This window comes from Chrysochloris asiatica, unplaced genomic scaffold (genome assembly GCF_000296735.1).
Source record: "Chrysochloris asiatica unplaced genomic scaffold, ChrAsi1.0 scaffold00187, whole genome shotgun sequence".
Lineage (NCBI taxonomy): Eukaryota > Metazoa > Chordata > Mammalia > Afrosoricida > Chrysochloridae > Chrysochloris > Chrysochloris asiatica.
The window spans coordinates 5,379,783-5,407,077 of record NW_006408705.1 but is presented as its reverse complement, the minus strand read 5'-3'; the positions used below and the strand labels follow the sequence as shown (position 1 = coordinate 5,407,077).

The 27,295-nt window shown below is 36.6% G+C and overlaps 1 protein-coding gene across 2 annotated transcripts in view; it reads right to left on the bottom strand.

The window, feature by feature from the left end:
- SLC7A11 (solute carrier family 7 (anionic amino acid transporter light chain, xc- system), member 11) overlaps nt 1-27,295 on the bottom strand; it is a 118,664-nt gene that overhangs the window by 77,640 nt on the left and 13,729 nt on the right. For both annotated transcript variants that reach the window (XM_006872232.1, XM_006872231.1), the window contains exons 3-6: nt 21,934-22,049; nt 16,994-17,119; nt 11,916-12,015; nt 5,796-5,840 (exon numbers count right to left, since the gene is read on the bottom strand). In XM_006872232.1, the coding sequence (XP_006872294.1) occupies nt 5,796-5,840; nt 11,916-12,015; nt 16,994-17,119; nt 21,934-22,049 (387 nt within the window). The remainder of the gene's footprint in view (nt 1-5,795; nt 5,841-11,915; nt 12,016-16,993; nt 17,120-21,933; nt 22,050-27,295) is intronic.

Here is a 27,295-nt window from a genome sequence, read left to right as displayed (position 1 = left end):
ATACTTTACTTTTAAATTAACACATTGACTAAATGCCTCAAAACCCTGAATTTCTTTAGTTAATGTATTTTTGTTGTTGTTGTTGTTAAGTGCCGTTGAGTCGGTTCCGACCCATAGCGACCCTGTACAGGGTTTCCAAGGGTGTAAATCTTTACGGGAGTAGAAAGCCTCATCTTTCTCCCACGGAGCGGCTGGTAGTTTCGAACCACTGACCTTAAGGTTCGCAGCCCGATTCGTAACCACTACGCTACCAGAGCTCCTCACAATACATTAATCTTCACTGTGCAGTAAAGGGTTTATTTTGTTTTGTTTTCTTAATTTCTCTTAATTGGATTTTGAGAAAATAAATGTGTTTATATACATGCCACTTTGATGAAACACATCAGAAATTCAGGTTGTGGTTGCATCAAACTATGTTTAATCTGCTAAATAGCATTAAAAGAGCATATGGACTATATACATTCCATATACAGTTCGCACACTCTTTTATATGAACTACATATATACACAGATATCCATATATATCGATGTGAAGTGCTGTAGAGTTGGTTCTGACTGATAGCGACCCTGTATAGGGTTTCCAAGGAGTGGCTGGTGAGCTTGAACCACCGACCTTGTAGTTCAAACCAAATTTGCAGTCCAGAGAATTAACCAACAGCGCCACACCAGGACTCCATATATGTCTATATGTATACTGATCTGTGTATATATACATATATGTGTGTATGTAGTGTAGTGGTTATGAATTGGACTGCAAACCTCAAGATCAGTAGTTTGAAAATCCCAGCTGTTCCATGGGAGAAAGATGAGGCTTTCTGTTCCCTTAAAGATTTACAGCCTCAGAAACCCTATACAGGGTTGCTATGAGTTGTAATCGACTCCACAGCACATAACCACCACCACGGCATATATATATATGTGTGTGTGTGTGTACATTTATATACATATACATGTATATGGAGTCCTGGTGTGGCACTGTAGGATAAGCACTAGACCTCAAGGTTGGTTGTTAAAACTCATCAGCTGGTCCTCAGAAACCCTATACAGGGTCATTATGAGTCAAAACTGACTTGACAACATACAATATGTGTGTGTATGTGTGTGTGTATATATATATATATATATACATACACATACATGTATGAATACATACATACATACATACATACATGTTGTTGTTAGGTGCCATCAAGTCAGTACCGACTCATAGTGACCTTATACACAGCAGAACGATACACTGCCCCACTGCTCAATCCTGGGCCAAACTCACTACTGTTGCCACGCTTGAGCACACTGATGCTGTCACTTTGCCAATAGACATATGTGTGTATATATACATGTGTATGTATATATATATATGTAGTCCCAGTATGGTGCCATAAGATTAGCACTGGACTGCTAATTGCAGTCCACCAGCTACTTCTTGGAAGCCCTTTATAGGGTCTTTATGAGTCGGAACTGACTCAGTGGAATTTAACAACATATACACATATAAACATATATTTATATATAGAGAGAGATCTATGTTTAGGACCCCTGATGGTCCTTTGGGAAAAGCCTTGGGCTGCTAAATACAAAGTTGAAAGTTCAAACCCACTAGTCACTAAGGGAGAAAGTTGAGGTTGTCTACTCCTGTAAAAATTTACAGTCCCCGAAATTCAAAGTAACAGTTCTACTCTTTTCTGTACGGTGGCCATAAGTTGAAATTGACTCAATGTCATTGTTTTTTGTTTTTTTTTTTTATCACTCATATGCCATATTAAAAAATGCTATGTAATAAGTTATATCCACAAACATGATTTTCCATTTTTCACAAGAAATGTTCTCTAATATTGTAGTTTAGTTATTGTTCTCTTTAGAATTTTTTGTACTTAAGGGGCAGTCATAGACTTTAGTAATCTTTTGTACACAAAGGGAATTCAATAAGTATCTTATAAATCTTTGACTGTCTGTATTGTCACTTAAACACTAATTGTTTTGAAAAACAAAAACAATCAGACCATGTGTATGTATGTAGAATCTGCATATATGTATGTATGTATATCTGTATGTGTAAGTATGGGTTTAGAATCATAAGATAGTTGATTATTTCTAAGACATGCTAGAAATAACTTGTTGTTGTTGTTAAGTGCTATCAATTGCGACCCTGTATAGGGTTTCCAAGGAGCAGCTGGTGAGCTTGAACCACTGAACTTGAAGTTCAAACGACTTTGCAGTCTGACGCATTAGCCCACAGCGCCACACCAGGATTCCAGAAAGAACTAGTTCCTGCTCAATATATATTCTCTACCATAAAACCAAAGCAAACCAAAGTAAACCCACAGCCATCAAGTCAATTCTAACCCTAAACTCTGCATACGGTTTCTGAGACTGTAATGATTTATGGAAGCAGAAACTTGGTGTGGTTAGCAGGTCAGTGCTTAAACTACAATACCACCAGGGCTCCTTCCCTACCACGAAGGCAATTATAAAATGACAGTACTACATTTTTAACGTGTTTAAGGTAGGTATTTATTTTCAAAATAGTTGAATCAAATACTATTAAACATGACTTTATTCTCAATTCCAAGCTTATGTTCTCTGAAACTCAGACACCACCAGTATTTGGCCAAATGTAATCAGTTTACCATCTCACAATATACCTAGTGCCAGAAATATTAGTAGATCTTAATTTGAATTCTGAACCCTTAGGCATATTCTCTGATGTCCAAGCTGTAGTGATTCACCTTTGTACTTGTTTCCTTTTCTGGAAGTGTATTCTATTTGCACTCTTGCTCTTTTACTCTCTGGCTCTTACTCCCTGTTTGTCTCTGTCTTATACCTACAGAGAGAATATCTACTCATTTAAGACATTATGTTAGCAATACCTCCCTCGATAGAGTTAACCTTTTTTTTTTAAGCACTGTACTACAAAAATCAAGGTCAGCAATTCAAACCCACTAGACACTCTGTGGGAGAAAGATGATGCTTTCTGCTTCTGTAAAGATTTACACCTTCAGAAACCCTAAACAGGGTCACTATGAGTCCAAAATGACTCAACTGCACTTAACATGCCAAACTGGTAAATAATCTAACTATAAATTATGCTGTGTTAACATTTGTTTATAAATTTGAATAATTGATTAGTCTTGGTGTGGCACTGTAGGATAAGCACTGAACTACAAGGTTAGTTTGAACTGTAAGGTCAGTGGTTCAAACTCACCAGCCCCACCTTGGAAACTCTACATATGGTTGCTATAAACTGGAACCGAATCGAGGGCACTTAACAACAACAATAAAATACTTAAAGGTATGTCATTATGTACGATGATCATAATGCAGTATTTGGCCCATGGTAAATGTTCACTATATATTAGATGAAGTAAATAACTTCAGAGTCAGTCAATGAGGCCTGGTGATGCAGTGATTGAGTGCTTGTCTGTTAACTAAAGAGTCAGGGATTTGAACTCACTAACTGCTTCACAGGAGAAAAGATCTGGTCATCTGCTGCCATAAATATGGATGTTGTTAAGTGTTGTAGAGTTGGTTCTGACTCATAGCAACCTTGTATAGGGTTCTGAGGAGCGGCTGGTAAGTATGAACTGCCAAATTTGTGGTCTAGTGGTTAGCCCAGAGCCATAACCTATGGGGTGTTCCCGCCTTTCATATGGGATTGCTAAGAGTTAGAATTGACTCAGTGACACAAAAAAATAGCAATGGTTCAGTCTGTATCTTAACAATAATACTTAAAGTTTCTGTAGTCTGCCCAGGCATTTTTATGTTGTTTTCCCATATAAATACAAATGCTTACATGCATATCATAAAAATAACTAATGTATCTAAATGTTTCCATATTAGAAGCAAAATTCTTACCTAGAAAGAAGACATAAAAGTGTGGTGGCTCTGTAGAACAAACTCTGTCCTGTAAACCACAAGGTCAGCAGTTTAAGCCCAGCACCAACTCCATGGAAGATGAGGCTTTCTGTTTCCACAAAGATTTACAGCCTTGGAAACCCTATACTGGGTCTCTATGAGTCAGAATCAACTTGACAACAATGAGCCATTCTACAGCTATTCCTGAAATTCCATAACTAGTTATATTATGTATTAATACATAACATATTACTTGCATTGTTCCCTTCAGTTGGTCCATTGCAGTTCAGTGAATTACTTAATGTGTCTTCTAGCTATAGTCTTTATACAATATCACCAAATGACTTTTTCCTGATAGGTCTGGGTAAGAGAAGGTGGAGAGAGATGCTAATAGATTATATGATTCAGTTGTGAGTGATTGTTAACAGGGTTAATTGTGAACTTGGAACTCTAAAGTGGGTATAAAATGAGCAGGCGGGGGATTTTACTATTATCAAGAAAGAAGAGCCAGGAGTGGAGCATTTCCTTTGGAGCCTGAGATCCTTCCACATAGAACCTCCTCGACCCAAGTCCAGAAGGCTGTGACACCACACTGGAAGAGTGGCAGAGGAGCAGCTAACTGAAGCAGAACCAAGAACCAGAGTATGAGACAGAAAGACAAGTAAAGAGTGAGTAAGCGGATTTACTTCGGACCAGAGTCTTGCTTGCAGAGTGATATACTTCCAGATGCTTATTTGGACAAGATAGGTTTGCTATTTAATGGAGCTAGAATTAAGTACCTTCAGGATGGGTTTATGGTGGAATGGATTCTCCTTTAGGTATGTATCAGCAGCTCTAAAAGACCTTTGTAACATTGCCAAAGCAGGGAAAAAGGCCAGACCAGTGGCCAGAGAAGTTTGTTTACAGGCACAGTTTAGAAAAGTTGTCCTGACTGGAAGAGATTTGCCCTTAGCATTTCTGACCTTGAATTGTAACCTATATGCATGTGAAAGTTGGACAATGAATATGGAAGACCATAGAAGAATTGATGCATTTCAGCAATGGTATTAGAGAAGAATATTAAAAGTACCATGGACTTTCAGAAGAATAAACAAATCTGTGTTGGAAGAAGTACGGTCAGAATGGTGAGACTTATATAGTCTCTCACACTTTGAACATATTATCAGGATGCATCCAGTCCCTGGAGAAGGACATCATGCTTGGTAAAAGGTCACCAAAAAAGAGGAAGACCCCCAATGAGATGGATTGGCAGAGTGGCAGCAGCAATGGGCTCAAACGTGACAACGATTGTGAGGATGGCGAAGGACTGGGCAGTGTTTAGTTCTGTTTTGCATAGGGTTGCCATGAGTCAGAGCTGATGAGACAGCAATATACAACAATATACCCCATAATTGTGAATATTATCTTTAAGTTCTGTGTCACCATTATAATAAATCATGAAATCACAACTGAGTAGAGTGGTGTAGGAGGGATGGTTTGGTGCCATTTTTTCCACTAGTTATAAAAATTACTAGAAGCAATCAATTTTTGAGCTTTTGTCGTATGGAGCACTAATAGCTAGCTGAAGATCCATGTTAAATTTGAACACTATGTTTTGCTCTTGAATGCTGTTGAGTCTATTCTAACTCATGTCTTTTGCCCATGTGACAGAGTAAAACTGCCCTATGGATTTTCTTGGCTGACGGAGACTTAAAATGTACATTAATTCTTTTCTACTTTCAACTTATAAGATAATATAATATCAAATGTAGAACATGCAATGGTGTCATGTATGTATAATTCATAGCTGATTCAAATAAACTATCTGCCTAAGAGCATAAAAAACAATGATGAAAAGGCAAAGGTAATAAGAACAAATGTAATTATACTGAATTTCCTTTTTCAATTATGTAACCTTCCATGTTATCCTTCATAAATATTTCAGAGTAGATATGGCTACTTACTTTTCAGGATTTTCCACTTCCTCAGTAACAAAGTTGAGGTAGAACCTAACAAAATATAAATAAATTACAAGGGATTTTCTAATTATAATCCAAAGTTTTCAGCATTTAAAATTGAACACAGATTTATGAAAACATTACAAATAAATACTTAGGGTAAGATTCAAGACTCCAGCAACCAAATATTCCACAAGCAATTTTTCTATTAAAACAGATTTGTGGAGTGGCTATCATGGCCAGATATATACGGATATGAATGTGGACAGTCCTTAGTCCCTTTTCACAAATTGCTCACATTTTGTAGAAAGCCCCATAAAATGGAGTGATCCAGCACTGTAGGCCATGGTTGAGATAGGCAAAGGGCACCATAGAGTCAGAGGAGGGTTGCCTACCCAGTCTGGTAGTGTCAGGGAAGCTTTCCAACAACAGGCTGTGTCTTCAAGAATGCCTAACATTAAGCCCAGGAGCAGTGGTGTAAAGACATTGCAGACTAAGTGTAGCATATGAGCACAGGAGTGTGGGAGTGCAGCTATGCACAGGGGTATATGCAACCATTTAGCATTTAGCATTTCACAGCTAAGAATAGGCAAAGAGAGTAGGCCAAGAAATTAAATACCAGGAAGACTGCCTTCTGGAAGTCCAAATTTTAATGATAAAAACAGGGCACCTAAAACTTACAATACAACAGAAGTAAGATAGTAGCATTACTCGGCTTTAGGGAACCATTATTGGCTTTCTAGACACAAATGGAGAAGACAAAGGAAACTGAAAATGGAGGTTGTTACAAACTGCCGAGTCAGTTCTGACTCATAGTAACCCTGTATAGGGTTTCCTAGGAACAGATCATGGATTTGAACCACCAACCTTGTGGTTAGCAGTCCAGTGCTTATCCTAAAGCACCACACCAGGAATCTATAAATGGATAAAAGATTATAAATTTTCAATTCATGTTTATTTCTTTCAGTTCATTTTCCAGCATGCATTCCAAATAGTCTCAAGCCATAGGACTATGTAGTGGCTAGTTCTCTTTTCAATATATTTAATCAGTTAGTTTTAGAGACAATATATGCTAAATTGACAACTAGAAAGCAGGAAATTTTGAACATTTCCCAAATTGTGAACACTTTTCTGAGTCTCATACATGAGAAGAAACATTCTATACACACATTCTTTCACTTTCAAGTTCCATAGGATTATAGATATTACCTTAAATCCATGGCCTTAGAGAAATGCATTTGCCTTTCCTTCACTCTGTAACTCTAACACTTGCATCCTTGACTTCTTTTTCTAACCTAAAGGGACTGTCAAGGGCCATTTAGAACACTGACTAATTTCAAGGCTCTAAGATACAAGACGTGGTGTGGTGCTGTGGGATAAAGTACTGGACTACAAGGTCAGTCTAAACCATAAGGTTCAAACTCACCAGCCAGTCTTCAGAAACCCTTTACAAGGTCTCTGAGTCAGAGCCCACTGGACGGTACTAAACAACAACAATAAAGACATAAAATTAAGACAGATTCCTTCTTCAAAGAAACCAACACCAAACTAAACTCACTGCCATCACATAGATTCTAACTCAGAGCAACCCTTTATAGGTTATCTGAGACTATAAATCTTTACAGGAGCAGAAAGCCTCAGCTTTCACCTTCAGATTGACCAGTAGATTTTAACTGCCAGCCATTCCATTAGAAATCCCTGGATCATGAATATATGAGAACTAAGGGATTAGAATGGAAAAAGCTAAAGTTCTAAAGTCTTTCTATCCTTTTCATTTGTTAGGAAATTTTCACAAAATAAAATGTCATTCTCAATGTATATACTGCTTTGTCCCTTTAGTTTTCCAATGCCAAGTGGTTGGAAGATTATTAGCCCAACAAATATTACTATATTTAAAGTATCTCATAACTTAAATCAAAGGTGAAAAGACCTGCCTTACTCTATCACTATAAAAATTCCATGTGAATTTACAAATAAAGCAGTTGCTGTTCCAAGTTAAGGGTGTCTACTATTTTAAGAATTATGTAAGAAACTTTTGAAGAGCTGAGAGAATAGTAGCAATAAAGGTGAGTCAAAAAGTTAGCAGCTAAGAATTTTTTTAATGACTAGAAAGTACATTTCTGAAAATAGATGTTATATTTATACCAGGAAAGCAAGCAACAATCAATACTTATATCTGGAATATGCACTCTAAGGAATCTGATGTATTTGTTATAAGCCTGAGGCAACGGGAAGTACATGGGGAAGGGGAGAAAAAAAAAAAAAGCAGTATTTCGACGTTTCTCTTGTCAAAAATAGCCAGTTCCTTCTTAATAGTTGTTTTAAAAACTGGTCTTTTCCAACAATGTTAATGCAAGAAAGGAAGTTCTTATGAAAAAAAAGAACACAATTTTCCAAATATTTACCATAGCTCCAGAGAATAGGGAGAAGGAAAGGACTTGGGACTGGGCAGGAGATCAGATATAAGACACTTCTTATTTTGATCCAAACATTTACATCCTGTGGGAAACACACCTTCAAGGGCACTTAAACACAAGAACAAGTCTCCAGCAAGGAGCCCAAAGTATCCTCTTTGGTTTACATCTCCACAAGGCCTCTCGAGAATGTTCACAAGACCTATTGTTCCTGCTTCTCCATGACTGTATATAAAAGGCACGGTAGAGCTGGCAATGCAGCTGGATACCCCCAAACTCTGGGAATTATTTTTTTTTTAATAAATGTATTCTTTACATTATATTTGACACAATGGTACAAAATAATCTCAGCAGGTGCTTTAGAAAGCTAAATCCATTGAGGATAAAATTTAAAATGGTGAAGAAAAAGACACAGAAAAACTATTTTCTACCACAGAGTTTAAAAAAAAAGAAATTCCATCAAGCGATATTTAGCTTTGAATCAGGATAAGGGACTGAAATTGGTTGCATTCCCCAGGGCCACAAGGGGGAATGGCAGAAGTATTTCTCTGAATGCAGACATGGGCAATAATATGAAGACTGTTCTGACCTAGTTCTGTGACCTAGCTAGGTTAATGATTTCTTCTACCCTCATCATGTTTCTAGGAAGGAGTTTTCATCCTTCTGGAAAGGCTCTGTGATTCTCCTTGCCAAAAGCCTACTCAATTCAGATTTCCCAAGGTTTGGTAGTCTTTTTTCCTATTCAAATCAGAGGAGCCAGAAATGCTAATCATTAAAGCAGAGCTTCCAAGACAACAAGTCTTTTAGCTGGTAAAATTTAGATGGTAAATTTCAATGACAATCACGATTCTGTCTCTTCCCACTTGCCAAGTCCTCCTCTCCCCCTCCTTTTTTTTTTTTTTTTTTTTCATCAAACACTGTCATAGCAGCTACACAGGGTGTAGAGGCTCATTTATGGTGCTCCATTTTAAATTCTACCACCCAGTTCTTTAATATCATACCAAATAGAGGCAAGAGAGACAGGGCTCCCATTTAGAAAGTGAATACATGCCCCTCCCTCTGGACTGCTGTTAACCTCCATCTTGTTTCATTTACACCCTGATACTAACTTTTCCTCTGAAACTCTACATCAAGAGATTTCATCTAAACACAACTTGCTTTTACTAAAACAGTCAGCCATAGATTATAGTTAGATTATTTATGCCTATTAATAAAGCACTATATGGGTAGCTCAACAACCTGTTATAGAAATACTGTTACTTATCTGTCCCTTACATAAATAAGCTACTTGTTTCAGATAACATTGCATTTAAAATATGAACCTTCTTGTCTAATACTGTGGTTGAATACTCTAGACTATAAGGAAATCTACATTCTCCTGGTCTTTAAGATAAGAAGCAGACATGAGGAATAAATGAGTGGGTATAAATAACTACAGGTTCACCTTAACCCCCTAACTCTATACAAACAGTGACATGTTGGATTCTGTACCAATAAATTATATATTAACATAGTACAGTAATTCAAAATGTAAAAGGTCTTTATGCATGGACAGTTTGATCAAGCCTCAAAAACATATAGAAATGGAAAAAACTTGTTCAAAATAGTAAAAAAGCAAGTGACCTGAATATTCAGTGCTGACTGGTAGGAGAGTAGGAAAGACAAAGAAAGATTTTCAGATTCTGTGGGAACAGATGCATTGTACTTACAGGAAAAAGAAACCATTCAACAGAATTAATCAAATCTCCTTTGTGACTATCCCCACATTCCACATTCTTGATTCACTATTGCTGTGCTCCCCACACTCAGCTCTTGCTGAAAGCTTTCACCACCTCCCTACTTTGCTCTGCCATCTCCCTGTGACCCTTCCTAGTAGCTTGGCTGCTGCCCCAGGGTTCCGGAGCTGATCACAGGCTGAATAGCCATGGGACAGTTGATTTTGCTACTAACCCTGTGATCACAACTCAGTTCTTTTCTCTGCCCAGCACCACATTGTGCTTTAGACAAAAATTTAAAAAAGACTTCAAAAACACCAAGGGACTTAAGACTAATGCTTGTACACAATAACTATAAAAATACTTTCTGGGAATATACAAATATTCAACCCAAGTCTCCTCAGAGCTACAATCTAACAACCTGCAGATATATTTTGCTTCAAAAGTCATATTATAGTCTTAAATCCCTTACTCCCCTTATAGGAAGCATAGTGGTTCCGTAAGATAAGCACTAGTCTGTAAATCACAAAGTTCACAGTTTGAGTGACCCAGCTGTTCCATGAAAGAAAGATGAGGCTTTCTGCTCCCACAAAGATTGAAAGCATCGGAAACCTTACTCAGGATTATTATGAGTCAGAATTTACTGGATAGCAGTTAAACAACAACACCCCTTGTAGGAGCATGGTGGAGCCATATGATAAACACTGGGCTAAGAACCACAAGAATGCAGAGTTCAAACCTGCCAGTTGTTCCACAAGAGAAAGATGAGGCTTTCTGCTCCCTCAAAGATTTAAAACCTTGGAAACCCTATACAGAGTTGCTATGAATCAGAACCAATCAGATAGCACTTAACAGTAACTTCCCTTATTATCATCTACAGGTAGTATTTCATAATTTGATGAGATTAATAGGGTAACACTCCATTTATTTTGAAATATATCTAAATTCCATGCATTGGCTGGAAGGTAAGATACTAAAAAGTAAAGAAACAAAAGAAATTTGTTTCTTTACTTTGGGGGAGAAATGTATTTACTAGTTTTCTAGTATAAATTTATATTCACAGAATACTCTCACAGCTAGCTAAAGTTGTACAACTATTATATCTACAACTATTACAATCGGTATATCGTTGTTTATTACTCCAAAAGAATGAAATTTAATCTTATTATTATGCTTCAGGGGTTTAACTTATATTTTTCTACCTTAACTGATTTAATGGTCAATAAAATGTCATTTGCACAATGTTCCACCTCTTATCTATGATTGTATTCCAGTGCCTAAACAATTCAAATACAATCTTCCATTATCACAGCTGGACATACATCAAAGGAAATGTATAAGTAACATGGTAATTTTAATCATCTTTACTGTTTTTTGCTTTCAAATGGGAGAATTTTAAGGAATTTATAAAATTCTTTAAAAATGCAGCTGGTTGTCAGATGCCCCCGATTTTATTATCTTGATTTCTCATTTCCTGCTTTTATAATACTATTTTTACCTCCTAACATAGTTAATTTTATATTTGAATTATTTTTCTTTTTCATAGGGAGATGGAGAATAATCATAAATTACTTTCTGTAAAAACCCTTGCAGCTTCAAATGAAAGGAATTTTGACAAGCAAAGTGCTAATCTTTAATACCTAGTATCATTCATAATCATATACTTACTAGTATATTATCATAACTAATTTGAATCCGCTTGTAAGACTCAACTTTTTTTTTTTTTTTTTTTAATCAGGGTAAAATTAATAGTCGCCTTCACTGTTTACATGTTTTACAGTTGAGGTTGTTATTGTTGTCAAGTGCCATCATGTTAGTTCCAATCTGTAGTGACTATGTATAGGGTTTCCGAGGAGCAGCTGGTGGATTTGAACCATCAACCTTACAGTTCAAACTGACTTGCAGTCTAGCGTATTATCCGACAGAGACATACCCGGACTCCTACAGTTGAGGTACATAGTACACACAGTCCACCAGATCCCTAGACATTGACTTACCAGCCAGCATAGGCATACATTCCATAATAGAAAGCCAGTGGCAACCTCATAATACTTGCATCTCTTCCTATAAAGGCATCTTTAAAGTACTGTGTTTGCCCTGCAATCAAAATAGAAAGATTTTATGACTTAGTCAATTATTATGCATTATTTCACCATAGACATATCACTCTTTAAATGTATGAAAGATTGTTGTTATTGTTAAGTTCTGTTGAGTTGGTTCCAACTCATAGCGACCCTGTATAGGGTTTCCAAGGAGCTACTTGTGGGTTTGAACCTCATCCACCTTGCAGTTCACAGCAACCCAATGGGGTCCAGTGCTTATCCTACAGAACCCTAAAATTACAATGATCACCACCAACACTATTCTGCATTTCTATTTTAAATAAAATTATAGAAAAGAGGAAAATGAAATTAAAATAAAACTAAAGCATTATTTATTAGAGCATGCCTAGACTCTTGACAGAGTCCTCAACTGGTGGTATAATCACTGACTGCTAACCACAAGGTCACTGGTTCAAGCCTACTTGCTGCTCCTCAGAAACCCTATTTTGTTGTCGTTAGGTGCCATCAAGTTGGTACCGACCCATAGTGACCTAGAGGGTCACTATTAATAGCAACCAGATAAATGACACTTAACAACAACAACTCTTGAAAGAAATTTGTCATAAAGAAGACTAATTCATTTTTAGAAGTATGATATAAAATAAATAAATATATAAAAGACATTGCCATAGAATCAATTCGAATGCACAGATACCCTATTGGACAGTGTAGAATTGCCTCATAGAATTTTCAAGACTAATCCTTGTGGAAGTCAACTGCCACCTCTTTCTCCCAGCTGGGTTCAAACCATCAATTTATAAGTAAAGTCAAGCACTTAACCACTGAACCATGAGAGCTTTTTTAGCTGTCTGATAAAATTCTTCTAAGTGAAAGTAATGTAATGGTATGTAATGAAGAAATTCAAAGAAATGTCCAAGGACCTATTCTCAATGAAGAGTTAAAAGGAAACCCCAGAACTGCTTGCCCTTATTATTTAATTTTCTATTTTCTGTTTATCCTCTGTAGCTCATTAGACACCTAGCTTCTGAACAGGGGTTGGCAAAATACCACCTGTGGATCAAATCTGCCACCCTCATTTTATTGGAGCAGAGCCAGATGCATTTATTTACATATTGTGTGTTAGTGGCCCAGGCTGCATCAGTAGAATTGAATAGTTGTCACACAGAACACACGACCAACAAAGTTAATCACATTGTTAGATGGCCTTTTTTTTTTTTTTTTTTTAAATGTTTTATTGTGAATTATGTGATAGTTTACATGGGAGAACATTAGTTTTACATTCATCCTATTGTAGTTCATTTCATTGTCATGGTTACAATCCCCTCCATGCATCATCAACCAACCAAAGGGTATACCCTTCAAGCCTGCCCCACAAGTCATCAGCACAAAGCCCCTCTCCCTCTTTGGGTCTAGAGTCCCCAGCCACTCCATCTCTCCACGTCATCATCTCTGCCTCCATCTCTGGCATCACTGTTTCTCTGGGTAGGGTCCCAGATTCTGCTCTTCTCCCTTGATGGTTCCAGGGCCCTCTGCTCCTGGACTGAAAAGTCAACCACTCCCCTCCTTTTGCTACAAAATATCTATGTAACTTTACATCTCCAACCCTCACAGTCAGCCCTGATAGTAATTATTCACTATTGTACCACATGTGTGGTATCCGCATCTCCTTTCATCAGTCCCGCCCAGATAGATTGGATGCTACTCAGTGGAGATTTTACCTTCCTCTGCACCCTCTGGATTTAGGCTCCCTCTTGAAAGCCTGTAAACCAGTCAATTCTTGCCTTTGTAGCCACTATAAGACCTTTTACAGAAAAAGTTTTCTGACTCTTTTCTGAAGACTAACATCCTTATAAGTAAAATGAAAAACAAATTATACCAGACTCTAAAACATGTTTTTAAAAAGGTTTTATCAATATGTGGATTAAACACTTTCATGCATCATACTTTTCTATCGTGTGTGAATCACAATTGGCCTACTTCTTACATACATTTTTTTTAAAAAAATAAGCCTTCAGATTTACTTCAATCTTCTAATAAAAAGAAATAGTAAATGAAATTATCTAAATGGGAAATATGTCTTTGTTTTAAAATTAATCTTCATATAAATAAGAACAGGGAGACTGGAGATGGATGGTGTGTATAAGATACTATCTTTTCAAAGTTATTAAATCAGTTGCTTCCTGCATTGCCCAGATACAATATATTGATATAAAAGGTATTGAAATAAAAAGTGGAGAACACTGAATGATGCACTAAATGAATTTTTTCTTAAAGCACCTAATTTCCCAAATAAAACTCATTTTTAAAATGGTACAGTTAATGCAAAAATACTTCTGTTTTACTAATTGCATCACCATGATCTTATTAAAGGGAAGTAAAAATGCCAAAATTTAGGGGGAAAACATACATTGAATATTGTCATGATTTGTGGGCTCCTGGATGTAAACCTGAAACCAAACTCACTGCCATTCATTTGATTCTGATTTATAAAAACCCTACAGGACCAAGCAGAACAGCCCGCATAGGATTTCTGAAGCTGTGAATCTTTATGGAAGCCGACTGCCACATCATTTTTCCACAGCCTGCCTGGTGGATTTGAACAGCTGACCTTTCAGTTAGCAGCTAAGTGCTTTTAACTGCAGGACCTCCAGGTTTTCTTCACCTTGACCTAAAGGGGGCAGTATCCTTTAGGCTGCAGCATGAAATTATAAGAAAAATTATATAGAGGTCAGATCTCAAATACAGCTCCTGACAAGTCTTATTTTGAGACAATTATAAAAGAGAGGCATTTCTAAACTTTATGGATTTGTTGGCTGAGTAACATAGGCGTCACAATGATGAAAGTCATGATAGTCACTGAAAGCTTAACAAATCTCCATGAGTAAATAAAAAGCACACAGACATTTTCAGGATCTGATTAGAATAGAAATAAGTTTTTATTTGTAAAGTTTCTGGGGTTTCAGATTAATGAGAGAAATGTGTGATCAAGTTAGAGATATAGCAAATCACTTTTTTCTTTTTTAATTATAGGAAACATGTCCCTGCTAATAATATTCTCCAAAATATTAAAATTGACTTTAAATTTGGTGAGCTATTTGAAGCAGACTGGTCAAATTAGCATTTATATCATACTGTTAATTAAGATATCAATCTGTTGTTGTTAAATGCCATCGAATCATTTCCATCTCATAGGGTTTCCAAGGAGTGACTGGTGGGTTTGAACTGCTAACCTTATGGTTAGCTTGCAGTTAGCAGTCCAGTGCTTATCTTACTGCAGCATACCAGTAAGTGCTAAAAAACTGTTCATGAAACATATCATGACCCCTGCTCTCAAGAACTCACAATAAAACACCATCTGAGCAACCCATTTCCAACTCACACATATATAAATGAACTGACTACAGCCTATAATGTTCCCTTACATTACAGCAAAAATAAAAAGAAGAAACTTAGAGAAAATTACTTCATTCTGTAGTACCTAAATTCATATTAAATCAGCGTCAATTACATAGGATTTGTGTACTTTATAAAAACTGTTAACAATACTTATGGAAGACTAAAACGCCATGCAATCAAATAAAAAAGCACTAACTAAACAGGTTAGTTTCCCTAAAATTCTAATGGATCAGCTATGAGTAGACCAGATCTGTGGCGGCCAAGGTGAATAAGAAGAACAAGATCATGCCTTCTCCTCAGAGTGAGCTACATAGCATTAAAAACCCTGTCCTGTATTTATTCTGAGGTGGATGAGGTGGCTGAATTTGATGTGAACATTTTGCCAGCAGGAATCAAAGATCTCCCACTAGGCTTATTAAATGGACAACAGCAGCTCCCTTTCCCCAGCTACAAAGTGACTGATCTTTCAATGTTTGCTTAATGCCTCTACCAAGAGCCATCATTCTGCTGAACTTTGACATTTCTTCTCGCCTTGAGTAATTCTCCTGCAAGTTCATTAAATTTCTCTATAAATTTCCCTTCTTGGATCGGACAATATCAGTGTAAACATTAAATACTTAACATGCCCATGTTGTGTGCCACTCCTTTCCAATTTAGCTAACATTCCTATTTATTTCCTACTCTTGTGCCTATTGCTAATTAAATAACTCACCTGACCTTTCCCTCACCCAACAACTTCCACTGGATTGCATGTGTCTTCTCCCCTAAAACAACTAAAACTCTAAATGATATCATGACATCACCCACTCAACCATCTCATCTTTCCCTATTAAATACTAAATAAGGCTAATAATGCCAGGAGATAGTGTTACACTTTGGTAGAAATGCAAATTTTATATGAAACATAACAATAAAAATGTAAGCTTATTACTGTTTTTATTGGCAAATAATAGTTGGTTTTTATTAAAGCTAACTATCCTGGTGTGGCACTGTAGGATAATCACTTGACCACCAGGTTGGTTTAAACTGCGAGGTCAATGGTTCAAACTTACCAGCCGCTCCTCAGAAATTCTACAAAGGATCGCTATGAGTTGAGACCAACTCAAAGGCACTTAACAACAACTATCCCTATAAGTGATTTTCCTTCGCAAACAGGAATAATAATCATAAATTAGGTATTACTGATTATCTTTCTCTTTTTTTCAACTAGCTTTTACTTCTTAATCTTTGTTACTAGCAATGACTCCATGGCACACCATCACCACCAACATTGAGTAATTTTAAAGTAAACATAAGGGCACATAATGATGTGCAGTTAAAACAGGCAATTTTTTTTTTTTTTTTTGCTTTGAGTTTTCACTCCAATTTATCAAGTGATATCACTTATGCCTTATTTTGTTACTTTCCCTAATTTTAATCATTTTAATGACATTCAATTGTAAATACCAACGCAGCCCCTCCCCTCCAATATAGCAGTCTTTCAAGTCAATTATATAGTTTAAGTTCCACAAGTAGAGACTAATTAAGGGATTCTGCTAGTACAAGCGAAAGTTAGTATTAGAAGAGACCAAAAGCAGATAACGTATTTTAAAAAGCATTTACTTTTCAATCCATACCTTTAATTAGCTGCATAACTCCAGGGACTATAATTATCAGAATTGCCGTAAGCTTGCAAAAGGTTAGGAAAATCTGGATCCGGGCACTCCAACTGACACTCATGCTATTTAGGACCATCACTATAGCTGCAAAGAAATAGATGGAGTTACAAATGGTGAATCCTCATTGGAACAAAGACATTTTAGCTCCTCAAAGTGTGGCTCATGAACCAGCAGTGTTGGTATTGCCTAGAAGTGTGTTAAACATGTAGAATCTCAGGCCACGCCCCAAACTTACTAAAATTAAATCTGCATTTAGACAAGATTTTCAGGTGATCTACATATTAAAATTTAAGGAGTTGTGCATTGTTCTCTGTTCCTTAGAGTCCCTGTGAGTTGTAATAGACTTGACAGTAGTGGGTTTGTTTTATTTTGGTGTTATTCTTTTTGTATGTCAACAAGAATAGATATTTTAGTGCTCTAATAATCACATAAAAGCATCTTCCAAGTGAATCATCAAAATAGGCAACAGGATTGCTAAATTAGACTCTTTAGCTCAGTATAGCAGCTAGTTGTTACTTGATGGTAACATTTCTCTCACCTGCCACTGTGAATTACACTCAATATAGAGAAGTTAGTTGAGATCTTATTCTTAACCTTTAGAACTAGTCTTGTTGTTGTATGCCATCGAGTTGATTCTGTCAACACATATAGACATTATATAACAGATTAGAATTGCCAGTGACTCTGTAAGACAATCCCATTGCATGCTTTGATTACTTCACAAGTCAGCTAGAAGCTATTTTATGCAATTATTGGAGCACTATAATATCTATTCCTGTTGACATACACAAAGAACCACCCCTAAAGACAAAACCACTACTGTTATATCCATTCCACTTCTATATGACAACAAGTTCAGGGTGAAGCTGAAGACAATTAAAACAAATCCACAAAATTGAAACTATGATTGACCATATCCCACTTAAATATAGACTATCTCAGATTATCACAGGACTCTGAATCACAAGTTTGGCAGTTCAGGACCACCAGCTGCTCTTCACAAACCCTATACAATGTGGCTATGAGCTGGAACTGACTCATTGGCACTTAACAACAACAAAGAAAGATCTGATGCATTAGACATTAATGAACAAAGACCAGAAGAGCTATGGGATGATACCAAGAATATCACACAAGAAGAAAACAAAAGGTCATTAAAAAGACAAGAAGAAAGAAAAGACCAAAATAATTACAAAAAGAGACTCTGAAACTTGCTCTACAGCATACAGATGCTTAACCAAATGGAAGAAGTGAGATAGTAAACAAGTTGAACAGAAGATTTCAAAAGGCATCATGAAAATACAAAATCAAGTATTATAATGAAATGTGCAAAGAACTGGGAAGAACATGCTCGGCATTTCTCAAGCTGAAAGAACAGAGGAAAATGTTCAAACCTGGTTTGAAATGTTGCAGGATTCCATGGGCAAAATATTAAATGATTCAGAAAGCATCAAAAGAAGTTGGGAAGTATACACAAAGTCACTGCACTAACAATAAATGGTGGATGTTCAACCATTTCAAAAGGCAGCATATGATCAAAACCAATGGTACTAAAGGAAGAAGTTTAAGGGGAACTGAAGGTATAGGCAGTAAAACAGGGCTCTGGGAATTGACAGATTACATTAAAATCTTTAAACAAACCAAAGCAGCACTGGAGGCACTCACTCAACTATGACAAGAAATCTGGAAGACAGCTATCTGGTTAATCTATTGGATTAGATCCATATGTGTGAGTATTACAATAAGAAGGTGACCCAATGGAATGTGGAATTCATCGAACAATACCATTAATATTACATGCAGGTAGAATTTTGCTGAAGATAAATAAAAAATGGCTGCAACAATACATTGATAGGGTACTTCCATAAATTTTAACTGGATCCAGAAGAGGACATCATATTATGGATATTATTGCTGATATCATATGGATAGTGACTAAAAACTGAGAATAACAGACAGGTGCTCACTTGTGCTTTATTGACTACTTAACGTCTTTCAACTGTGTGAATCATGACAAGTTATGGATAACATTTGAAAGAATGGGTGTTTCAGAACACTTGATTGTGCTCATGAGGAAGCTATACATAGACCAAGAGGCAATTGTTCAAACAGAACAAGTTTTAACATCAGGAAAAATGTGCACCAGTGTTGTGTTCTTTCACTATACTTATTCAATCTGTATGCTGAGCAAATAATGTGAAAAGCTGGATTATATGAAGAAGACTGACATTAGGATTGAAGGAAGATTCATTAACATCCTGCAATATGCAGATGATACAAACTTGCTTGCTGAAAGCAAAAAGGACTTAAAATACTGGTGAATATTTGGTATCAGTAATGGTTAAGAAAAGAGCCCTGGCAGCACAATGATTAAGCAGTCAGCTGCTAACCAAATGGTTGGTACTTCAAACTGATGAAGATCAAAGACCATAGGCTTCAGTATGGATTTTACCTCAATGTAAAGAAGACAAAAATCCCTACCACTGGACCAATATATAACACCATAGTAAATGGAGAAAGATTGAGGTTGTCAAGATTTCATTTTGTTTGGATCCATAATCAACATTCATGGAAGGAGCAGTCAAGAACTCAAAGGATGCATTGCATTAAGCAAATCTTGCTGCACAAGATTCAAAATGCTCAAAAACAAAGCTATCAGTTTAAGGACTAAGGTGCATCTGTACCAAGCTATGGTTTTTCAGTTGTCTCATATGCAAGTGAAAGTTAGACAATGAAGAAGGAAGACCATAGCAAAAATAATGCATTTGAATTATAGTGTCAGAGAAGAATACTGAACATACCATGGACTGCCAGAAGAAGAAACAAATATGTGTTGGAAGATGTACAGCCAGAATTCTCTTTCGAAGCCAGGATGAAAAGACTTCATCTCTCATACTTTGGATATATTATCAAGATGAACCATTCCCTAGACAATGACATCATGATTCATAAAGTGGAGGGCTGGCCAAAGAGAGGAAGACCCCAATGAGATATATTGGCACAGTGGCAGCAGCATTGGACTCAACTGTACCAATCATGAGGATGGCACAGGACCAAGCAGTGTTTAGTTCTGTTATGCATAGGGTCACTATGAGTTGGAACCTACTCAACACTTAGCAACAACAACAACAACAACAACTATCTGACAAAGTAGAGTATGACAGGAGCAGATCATCAGGCCTTTTGTTCTGTGGAATTTCTGGTGGGTTCAAACCACAGAACTTAACCATTGCACTATCATGGCTCTTTAGGAGTAGCTTTAGCCATTACTTTTGTTTTAGTTTTTATCTCTCACTTTCCTATTAGCACACCAAAGAGATATTCTGGCACCTTAGCATAAGCACATGACCTCAAGGTCGGGTTGAACCACAAGGTTGGTGGTTCAAACTCACCAACCCCTCTTCAGAAACCCTATATGAGATTGCTACGAGTCAAAACCAACTAGATGGTACTTAACAATAACAAGATATGTTATAGGGTTGTATAAGTAACCATCCCAAAAGATTTCCCAGACTAGAATGCACAGTCTGAAACCAGTAAAATTTCTTTTCCTTAATAATGTTACATTCTATTTCCTAAGCAGCAAACTTATCTACCCTTCTTTCTTTGTAGACAATGAGCCCTTCAGAATAGACCTAACATTATTCACCTCTTTATTGCTATTATCCACTTCCATGCCCATCCCAGATAATCAACATATTTTTGTTGTTGTTCAATTCATTAATTAAATGGAATCCCAGTTAAAAGAGACCATCTTCAGTCAAAGAGATAGGTTAATGCCCTAGGACCCTAGCTCTTGTACTCCACTGGAATGACTTCAGCAATTCTAGACAATGGATTCCAACTTTCTGCTCTTTCCACAACTTTATAATTAATGCTAACAACAACAACAACAACAATAATGTCACTTTTTTGGAAGTTTGAACTCATTGTCTGTAAGCTTTATTTTTAAAACGCTGAATTTATCCTACTTTTACAATTATAAAAAATATACAGAAAGATCTCAAGAGGAAAAAACAAGTCACCCATGATTTAAGCTGTATATGAGAGTAGGTTTTGTACAGTATGTATGTTCTTGTTGTTAAGTGCCATCAAGTTGGTTCTGACTTATAGCCACACTGCATAGGGTTTCCAAGAAGTGGCTGGTTAGTTTGAACCACAGATCTTGTGGTTCAAACTGACCTTGAGGTCGTTTGATTTATTCTAAGGTGCCAGCATGTCTTCCCGGTGTGATAAAAGGACAGTGAGAGGAAAAACAAAAGTATTGGCTAAAACTACTCCTAAAGAGCTATGATAGTGAACAGGAGCCTATTAATTTCCTCTTCTGAAAGGTCTATCTCTGTTCACTGATAAAAATTAATAACTTCCTAATTTGGAGAAGGTAAAGAAAACTGCTACTTGAGAAATGCATCTGGTAATCAAAATTTGAAAGAAGATTCTTATCATGACTGTCAGTACGTAGTTAAAAGAATACTAAAAGTGACAGCTTCTAACATTGTAAAATGTATGTAAATAACAATCTACCTAACACATAAACATAATTCTGTAATAATAAGTGAGTTATAATTCCACATGATTGCTAAGGTTGCATAATTTTTTATTTGAAAATCCATAAAGTAATTAGGTTTTCATCTTTAGGTCTCTTTTCATGTATAATCCAATTACTATTTAATTAACAATGTGGTTTTTGTTTCCCAATACAAAAACTGATATGTAATGTAATATCAAGGCTCACTCCAAATTTCTATTACTTTCTTTATTCTCAAAAATAAACTTGGCAAGAAAATATAAACACAAGGAACACAATGCGGTTATCAGTCCCACCATACCAAAAAGATTGTATAAACTGTCACCAATCTCTTTGTTGTTTTTTTCGTGTTTACAATTTTAATACTCACTTATGCCCACAGCTGTAATGAGCTTGACTGCAAGTTCAGGAATCTCACAGTGAATAAAAAATGGTTCCAGAATATACCGTCCAAAGGCCAGGGATATCACTGCAGTGGCCGCAGGGCTAGAAAAAGAAAATGAGAAAAAGGAAAAACAAAAGTATCATTCCCACTAAACATTTTTCTTCCTTGAAGTATCATTATACAACATATTTATTGATCTTGCTGAGTGTCACTGAATCAGTTCTGACTCAGAGTGACCCTGTATGGGATTCCATGGAGTGGTTGGTGAGTTTGAAGCCCCAACCTTGTGGTTAGCAGTACAGTGCTTATTCTATGGCATCACACCAGGACTCCACATAACATATAACCATGTTAAATAAGAAAATCTATACTTTTCAGGATTCTGTATTTGATTAGACTTTCATAGACATTACAAATGAAGCACTGGCAAATAACACTGGTAGCTAATTTTATACTTTAAATATCTTTCAGAACAAGACTGGCACTATGTATTTTACCACCATTCTCCCATATTTTTTTCATTTTATCATTCAAAATCCAGCTTATTAACCAGTCTTCTTTCCTCTTATGTCTGTAATTGAACTGTAGCACAGGATGAAGTTGTTAACTAGTACAGATCTAAATTTCATGGTCAGGAGATAAATTTAAAAATCAGCTTTTTCCCATACAGTTGGCCCTTGAAAAATATGGATTTGAAGTATGCAGATGTTTGTTTCATGTTGCCTTTGAGGTGAACTCAAATGTTGTGACTATCTGCCTACGACACCATATGACTCTCAACATCTGTGTCTGAGCAGTTTGTCTCTCCTGCAGCTGCTAGCCCCTCACTCTCAATATCCCTGTTGAAGGGTCAATTATATTCATAATTTTTTCTTTGAAAATAGACTTTCATGTGCTTGACATTATATTATCCATATTTGTCTATATACACAAAATATCAAAGACCTGATGATTAGTCTTAATTGCATAGAAATATTTCAATATAAGTTGAAAACTAAAAATCCTCTTGTAATTTTACACAATTGAAAAAGCATACAATAGAGTAGAAAATGAAATGAGTTTAGGTATATACTAAAACAAGTAGAAAGTCATTCTATTTTAATATTTTTAAATTATTTCTGTGGGAAAATTATGGTTTTTAAATACAAGTGTAAGTCAAGAAGTATTGCTACAAAATCATAGAAATCTTTATAAAGCAAAAATATCAAAATGTGAAGCTATTATTATTCAACACATCTTCCATATAGGTCTATACATTTCTGAAGGTGATATTCACATCTGGTATGACACTATAGGATAAGCACTTAAACACAAGGTTGGTTTGAACTGCAAAGTTGGCAGTTCAAACTCACCAGCAGCTCCTCAGAAACCCTATACAGGTTCTCTATGAGTCAGAACTGACTCGACAGCACTTAGCAACAACAAGCCGTCCCCAAAAGAATTCTACACTCTTCAATTTATACTACATCAAACTGTTAGCTTAAAAATCCTCAAATTATGTATTGTTCAAATGTTCTTTGAGTATTGGGAACAAAAAGTCTGAATATGCAAAGTCAGGACTGTAGGGTGGATGGGATAAGGTTCCCTGACTAAATTCTAGTAGAGCAACACTTGCTGCATTTGAAGAATAAGCAGGTGTATTGTGATGGGGAAAAAACTCCTTGGTGTACCTTTCCTACTCTTTTCCTCAAGAATGTAATTTTCAATGTTATCAAATCTTTTTTCCTAATTGCTGTTATAATGTGCCATAGAGTTGGTTCCAACCCTTAGCAACCATGGATAGGGTTTCCAAGGAGCAGCTGGTGAGCTTGAACTGCCAACCTTGATAATTCTGTATATTTTGAGAAAATCTATCAAGATGATTCCATTGGAATCTCAAAAAAGAAAAAACAAAAAAACAAACAGTTAGCATACCCTTCTGAGCTGACCTCTCTGCCTGGAACTTATCTTGTCCAACAGATCTTATCAGAAACCATTATTTTTATTGTACCTCTTTTTTTGTCTCAAGGCACCCTAACAAAACTAAGAGGACAAGTGTATTGCTGAGAGAACTTGTCTGAAGCCATCCACTGTTGACAGAGACATATTAGAGCATGTTTTGTTTGCAATATACATTTGTACATGTGAGCTAGAACCTTAGTTTCAATACTTTGTGACTTATCCTGATAACACTGTTGTTGTTGTTAGGTGCCATCGAGTCAGTACCAACTCATAGCAACCTTATGCACAGCAGAACGAAACAATGCCAGATCCTGGGCCAACCTCACTACTGTTGCTATGATTGAGTCCATCGATGCTGCCACTTGGCCAATCCATCATGTTGGGGGGGGGGGTCTTCTCTTTTTCTCTGACCCTCCTCCTTACCAAACATGATATCCTTCTCTAGTGACTGGCCTCTCCTGACAATATGTCCCAGTAAGAGAGACGAAGTTTGACCATCTTGGCCTCCAAGGAGCACTCTGGCTGCACTTCTTACATATGGACCTATTGGTTCTTTTGGCAGCCCATGGCACTTTCAATATTCTCCTCCAACACCATAACTCAAAAGCATTAATTCATTTATGGTCTTCCTTATTCACTGTCCAGCTTTCACATGCATATGAGATTATTGAAAATACCATGGCTTGGATCAGGCACACCCTAGTCCTAAAGGTGACATCTTTGCTCTTCAAAACTTTAAAAAGGTCTTGTGAAGCAAGACATTTTTTTTTTAATATTTTATTTATTTATTATTGCCTAATGCAGAGGATATGCAGATGATACAAGTTTGCTTACTGAAAGTGAAGAGGACTTAAAACATTTACTGATGAAGATCAAAGAGCACAGTCTTCGGGTTGGATTGCATCTCGATGTAAAGAAAACAAAAATCCTCACCACTGGACCAATAAACAATATTCTTATCAATGGATAAAAGATTGAAGTTGTCAAGGGCTTCATTATTCTTGGATCAACTATCAACACTCAAGGAAGCAGCAGTCAAGAAATCAAACGATGTATTATTGCATTACGCAAATATGCTGCACAGGAACTTTTTAAAGTGTTGAAGAGCAAAGATGCCAGCTTGAGGACTAAGGGGAGCCTGACCCAAGCCATGGTATTTTCAATAACCTCATATGCATGTGAAAACTGGACAGTGAATAAAGAAGACCAAAGAAGAATTGATGCTTTTGAGTTATGGTGTTGGAGGAGAATATTGAAAGTGCCATGGGCTGCCAAAAGAATCAGTAAATCCGTTTTGGAAGAAATGCAGCCAGAGTGCTCCTTGGAGGTCAAGTTGGCCAAACTTCCTCTCTCATACTTTGGATATATTGTCAGGAGGGACAAGTCACTGGAAAAGGATATCATGTTTGGTAAGGTGGAGGGTCAGAGAAAAATAGGAAGACCCCCAATGAGATGAATTGGCCAAATGGCAGCATCAATGGACTCAAGCGTGGCAACAGTAGTGAGGTTGGCCCAGGACTGGGCAGTGTTTCATTCTGCTGTGCATAAAGTCGCTATGGGTTGGTACTGACTCAATGGCACTTAACAACAACAACAAATACAATAGGTCATTTGATTTCTTGAATGCTTCTTCCGTGAGTGTTGATAGTTGATCCAAGAAGAATGAAGTCCTTGACAACTTCAATCTTTTCTCCATTGATAAGAACAACACTAATAGCACTACTCCTCATTTGTTGACCATCTCATTACCTGACACTTCACATAAAACAATAATAGTAAAAATCTACTATCCAAATACGTGTACTTTAGAGACGGAGCCCTAGGATAAGCACTGGACTTCTAGCCACATTGTTGGCAGTTCAAACTTACCAGTCGCTCCTTGGAAACCATTTACACAGTTTCTGTGAGTCAGAACTGAGTCTACAACACTTAACAACAATAGCAAATGTGCATCAGGTCATGATGAATGTCTAGCTGTGAAAAGTAACACGGCTGTGATGTATCAACTTGACTAGGTTAAGGTTGTGTGTCAACTTGACTAGGACATGAGTCTCAGTGGTTTGGCAGCTGTGTACTGAAGATGCATGTTGTGTTATGAAGATACATTTTGTGATCTGTTGTGGTGTGTTCATCCTCTATTTTCACATAACAACCTAGTTACTGGAAACTAACCATGATAATAAAAAAGGTAAAGGTAAACATTAAGGAAAACGTATTCTTTAGCTGCACAAAAAAGCCTGTGGAAGTACCTAAATTTCTTGTGTCGACCTCCCTTTCTGCTTTTCTTCCTTCTCCTGGATACTCAATAATGTTACCTTATCCATAGATGATCAGAAAAAACAATAACTAGTATGTTTTCTCAACCTTGGCCTGCTATGGATTAGCACTACAAATTCCTTGATTCTCTTTTTCCAGTGTCTCTCCTTCCCTCAAACAATACTATTTTTCCCTATTCTCCATCATTTATTTATTTTTCTGGTGTGTAAATAAAAATCTGATGATGTGAATTTAGTGTTTTCAAAGCATGTTCAGCATACACAGAATTCTATTACATTGAGGCTTTAGTAATCTTTAACAAGGTTCATTCTGGTCTAAGATCTACCTACCTCTTTGGGTGCTTCCTCCCAGAAGAATCTGAATACCTTCTTATTGGAGGCCCTTTAACTCATTGTAGTATATACTTCAAGGTTTAGGTTAATCTTCCACTCTCTTGGGAAGATCCTCTGTGTAGTTAGAGCTCCAAGAGTATACTTTATTACAGATTTATTCACAGTGCTTAAAAGATTATCAATTTTAAATTCAACTATGGTACTGGTGTGACACTGTAGCACAGAACTGCTAACAACAAAGTCAACATTTCAAACCCACCAGTCCCTCTTCAGAAACCCTTTATGGGTTTCAAACAACTCAACTGAACTTGGCAACAACAACATGTGATTTTTTGGTTGTTGACTATTCCCCCACTTGGCTCTGAGCTCTATGAGTATAACACTATGTTCACCTTCATCACTATTTTATCCCCAGGGTTTAATATAGTACCTGTATATTAATTGTTGATGTTAAGTGTTGTAGTGTTAGTTCAAATCATAGCAACCCAGTATAGGGTTTCCGAGGGGTGGCTGGTAGATTTGAACTTCTGACCTTGTGGTTCAAACTGAAGTCACTATATACTGAATATTGAATTAGTTGGTTCAATATACTAAGCCCAGCTATGTGGGCTGACCTTGCAGTTCGAACCGAACTCAATATACGCTGAATATTGAATGAGTGAGTTCAATCTAATGAGCCCAGCTATGTAGTGATAGGAATTAGTCTTTTTCTTACAATCTAAGTTCTACACGTTATTCATGGCAGGAGAGATTTAATCAGAAGATACAGTTTTAACAAGAAGTATGTTGTTGTTGTT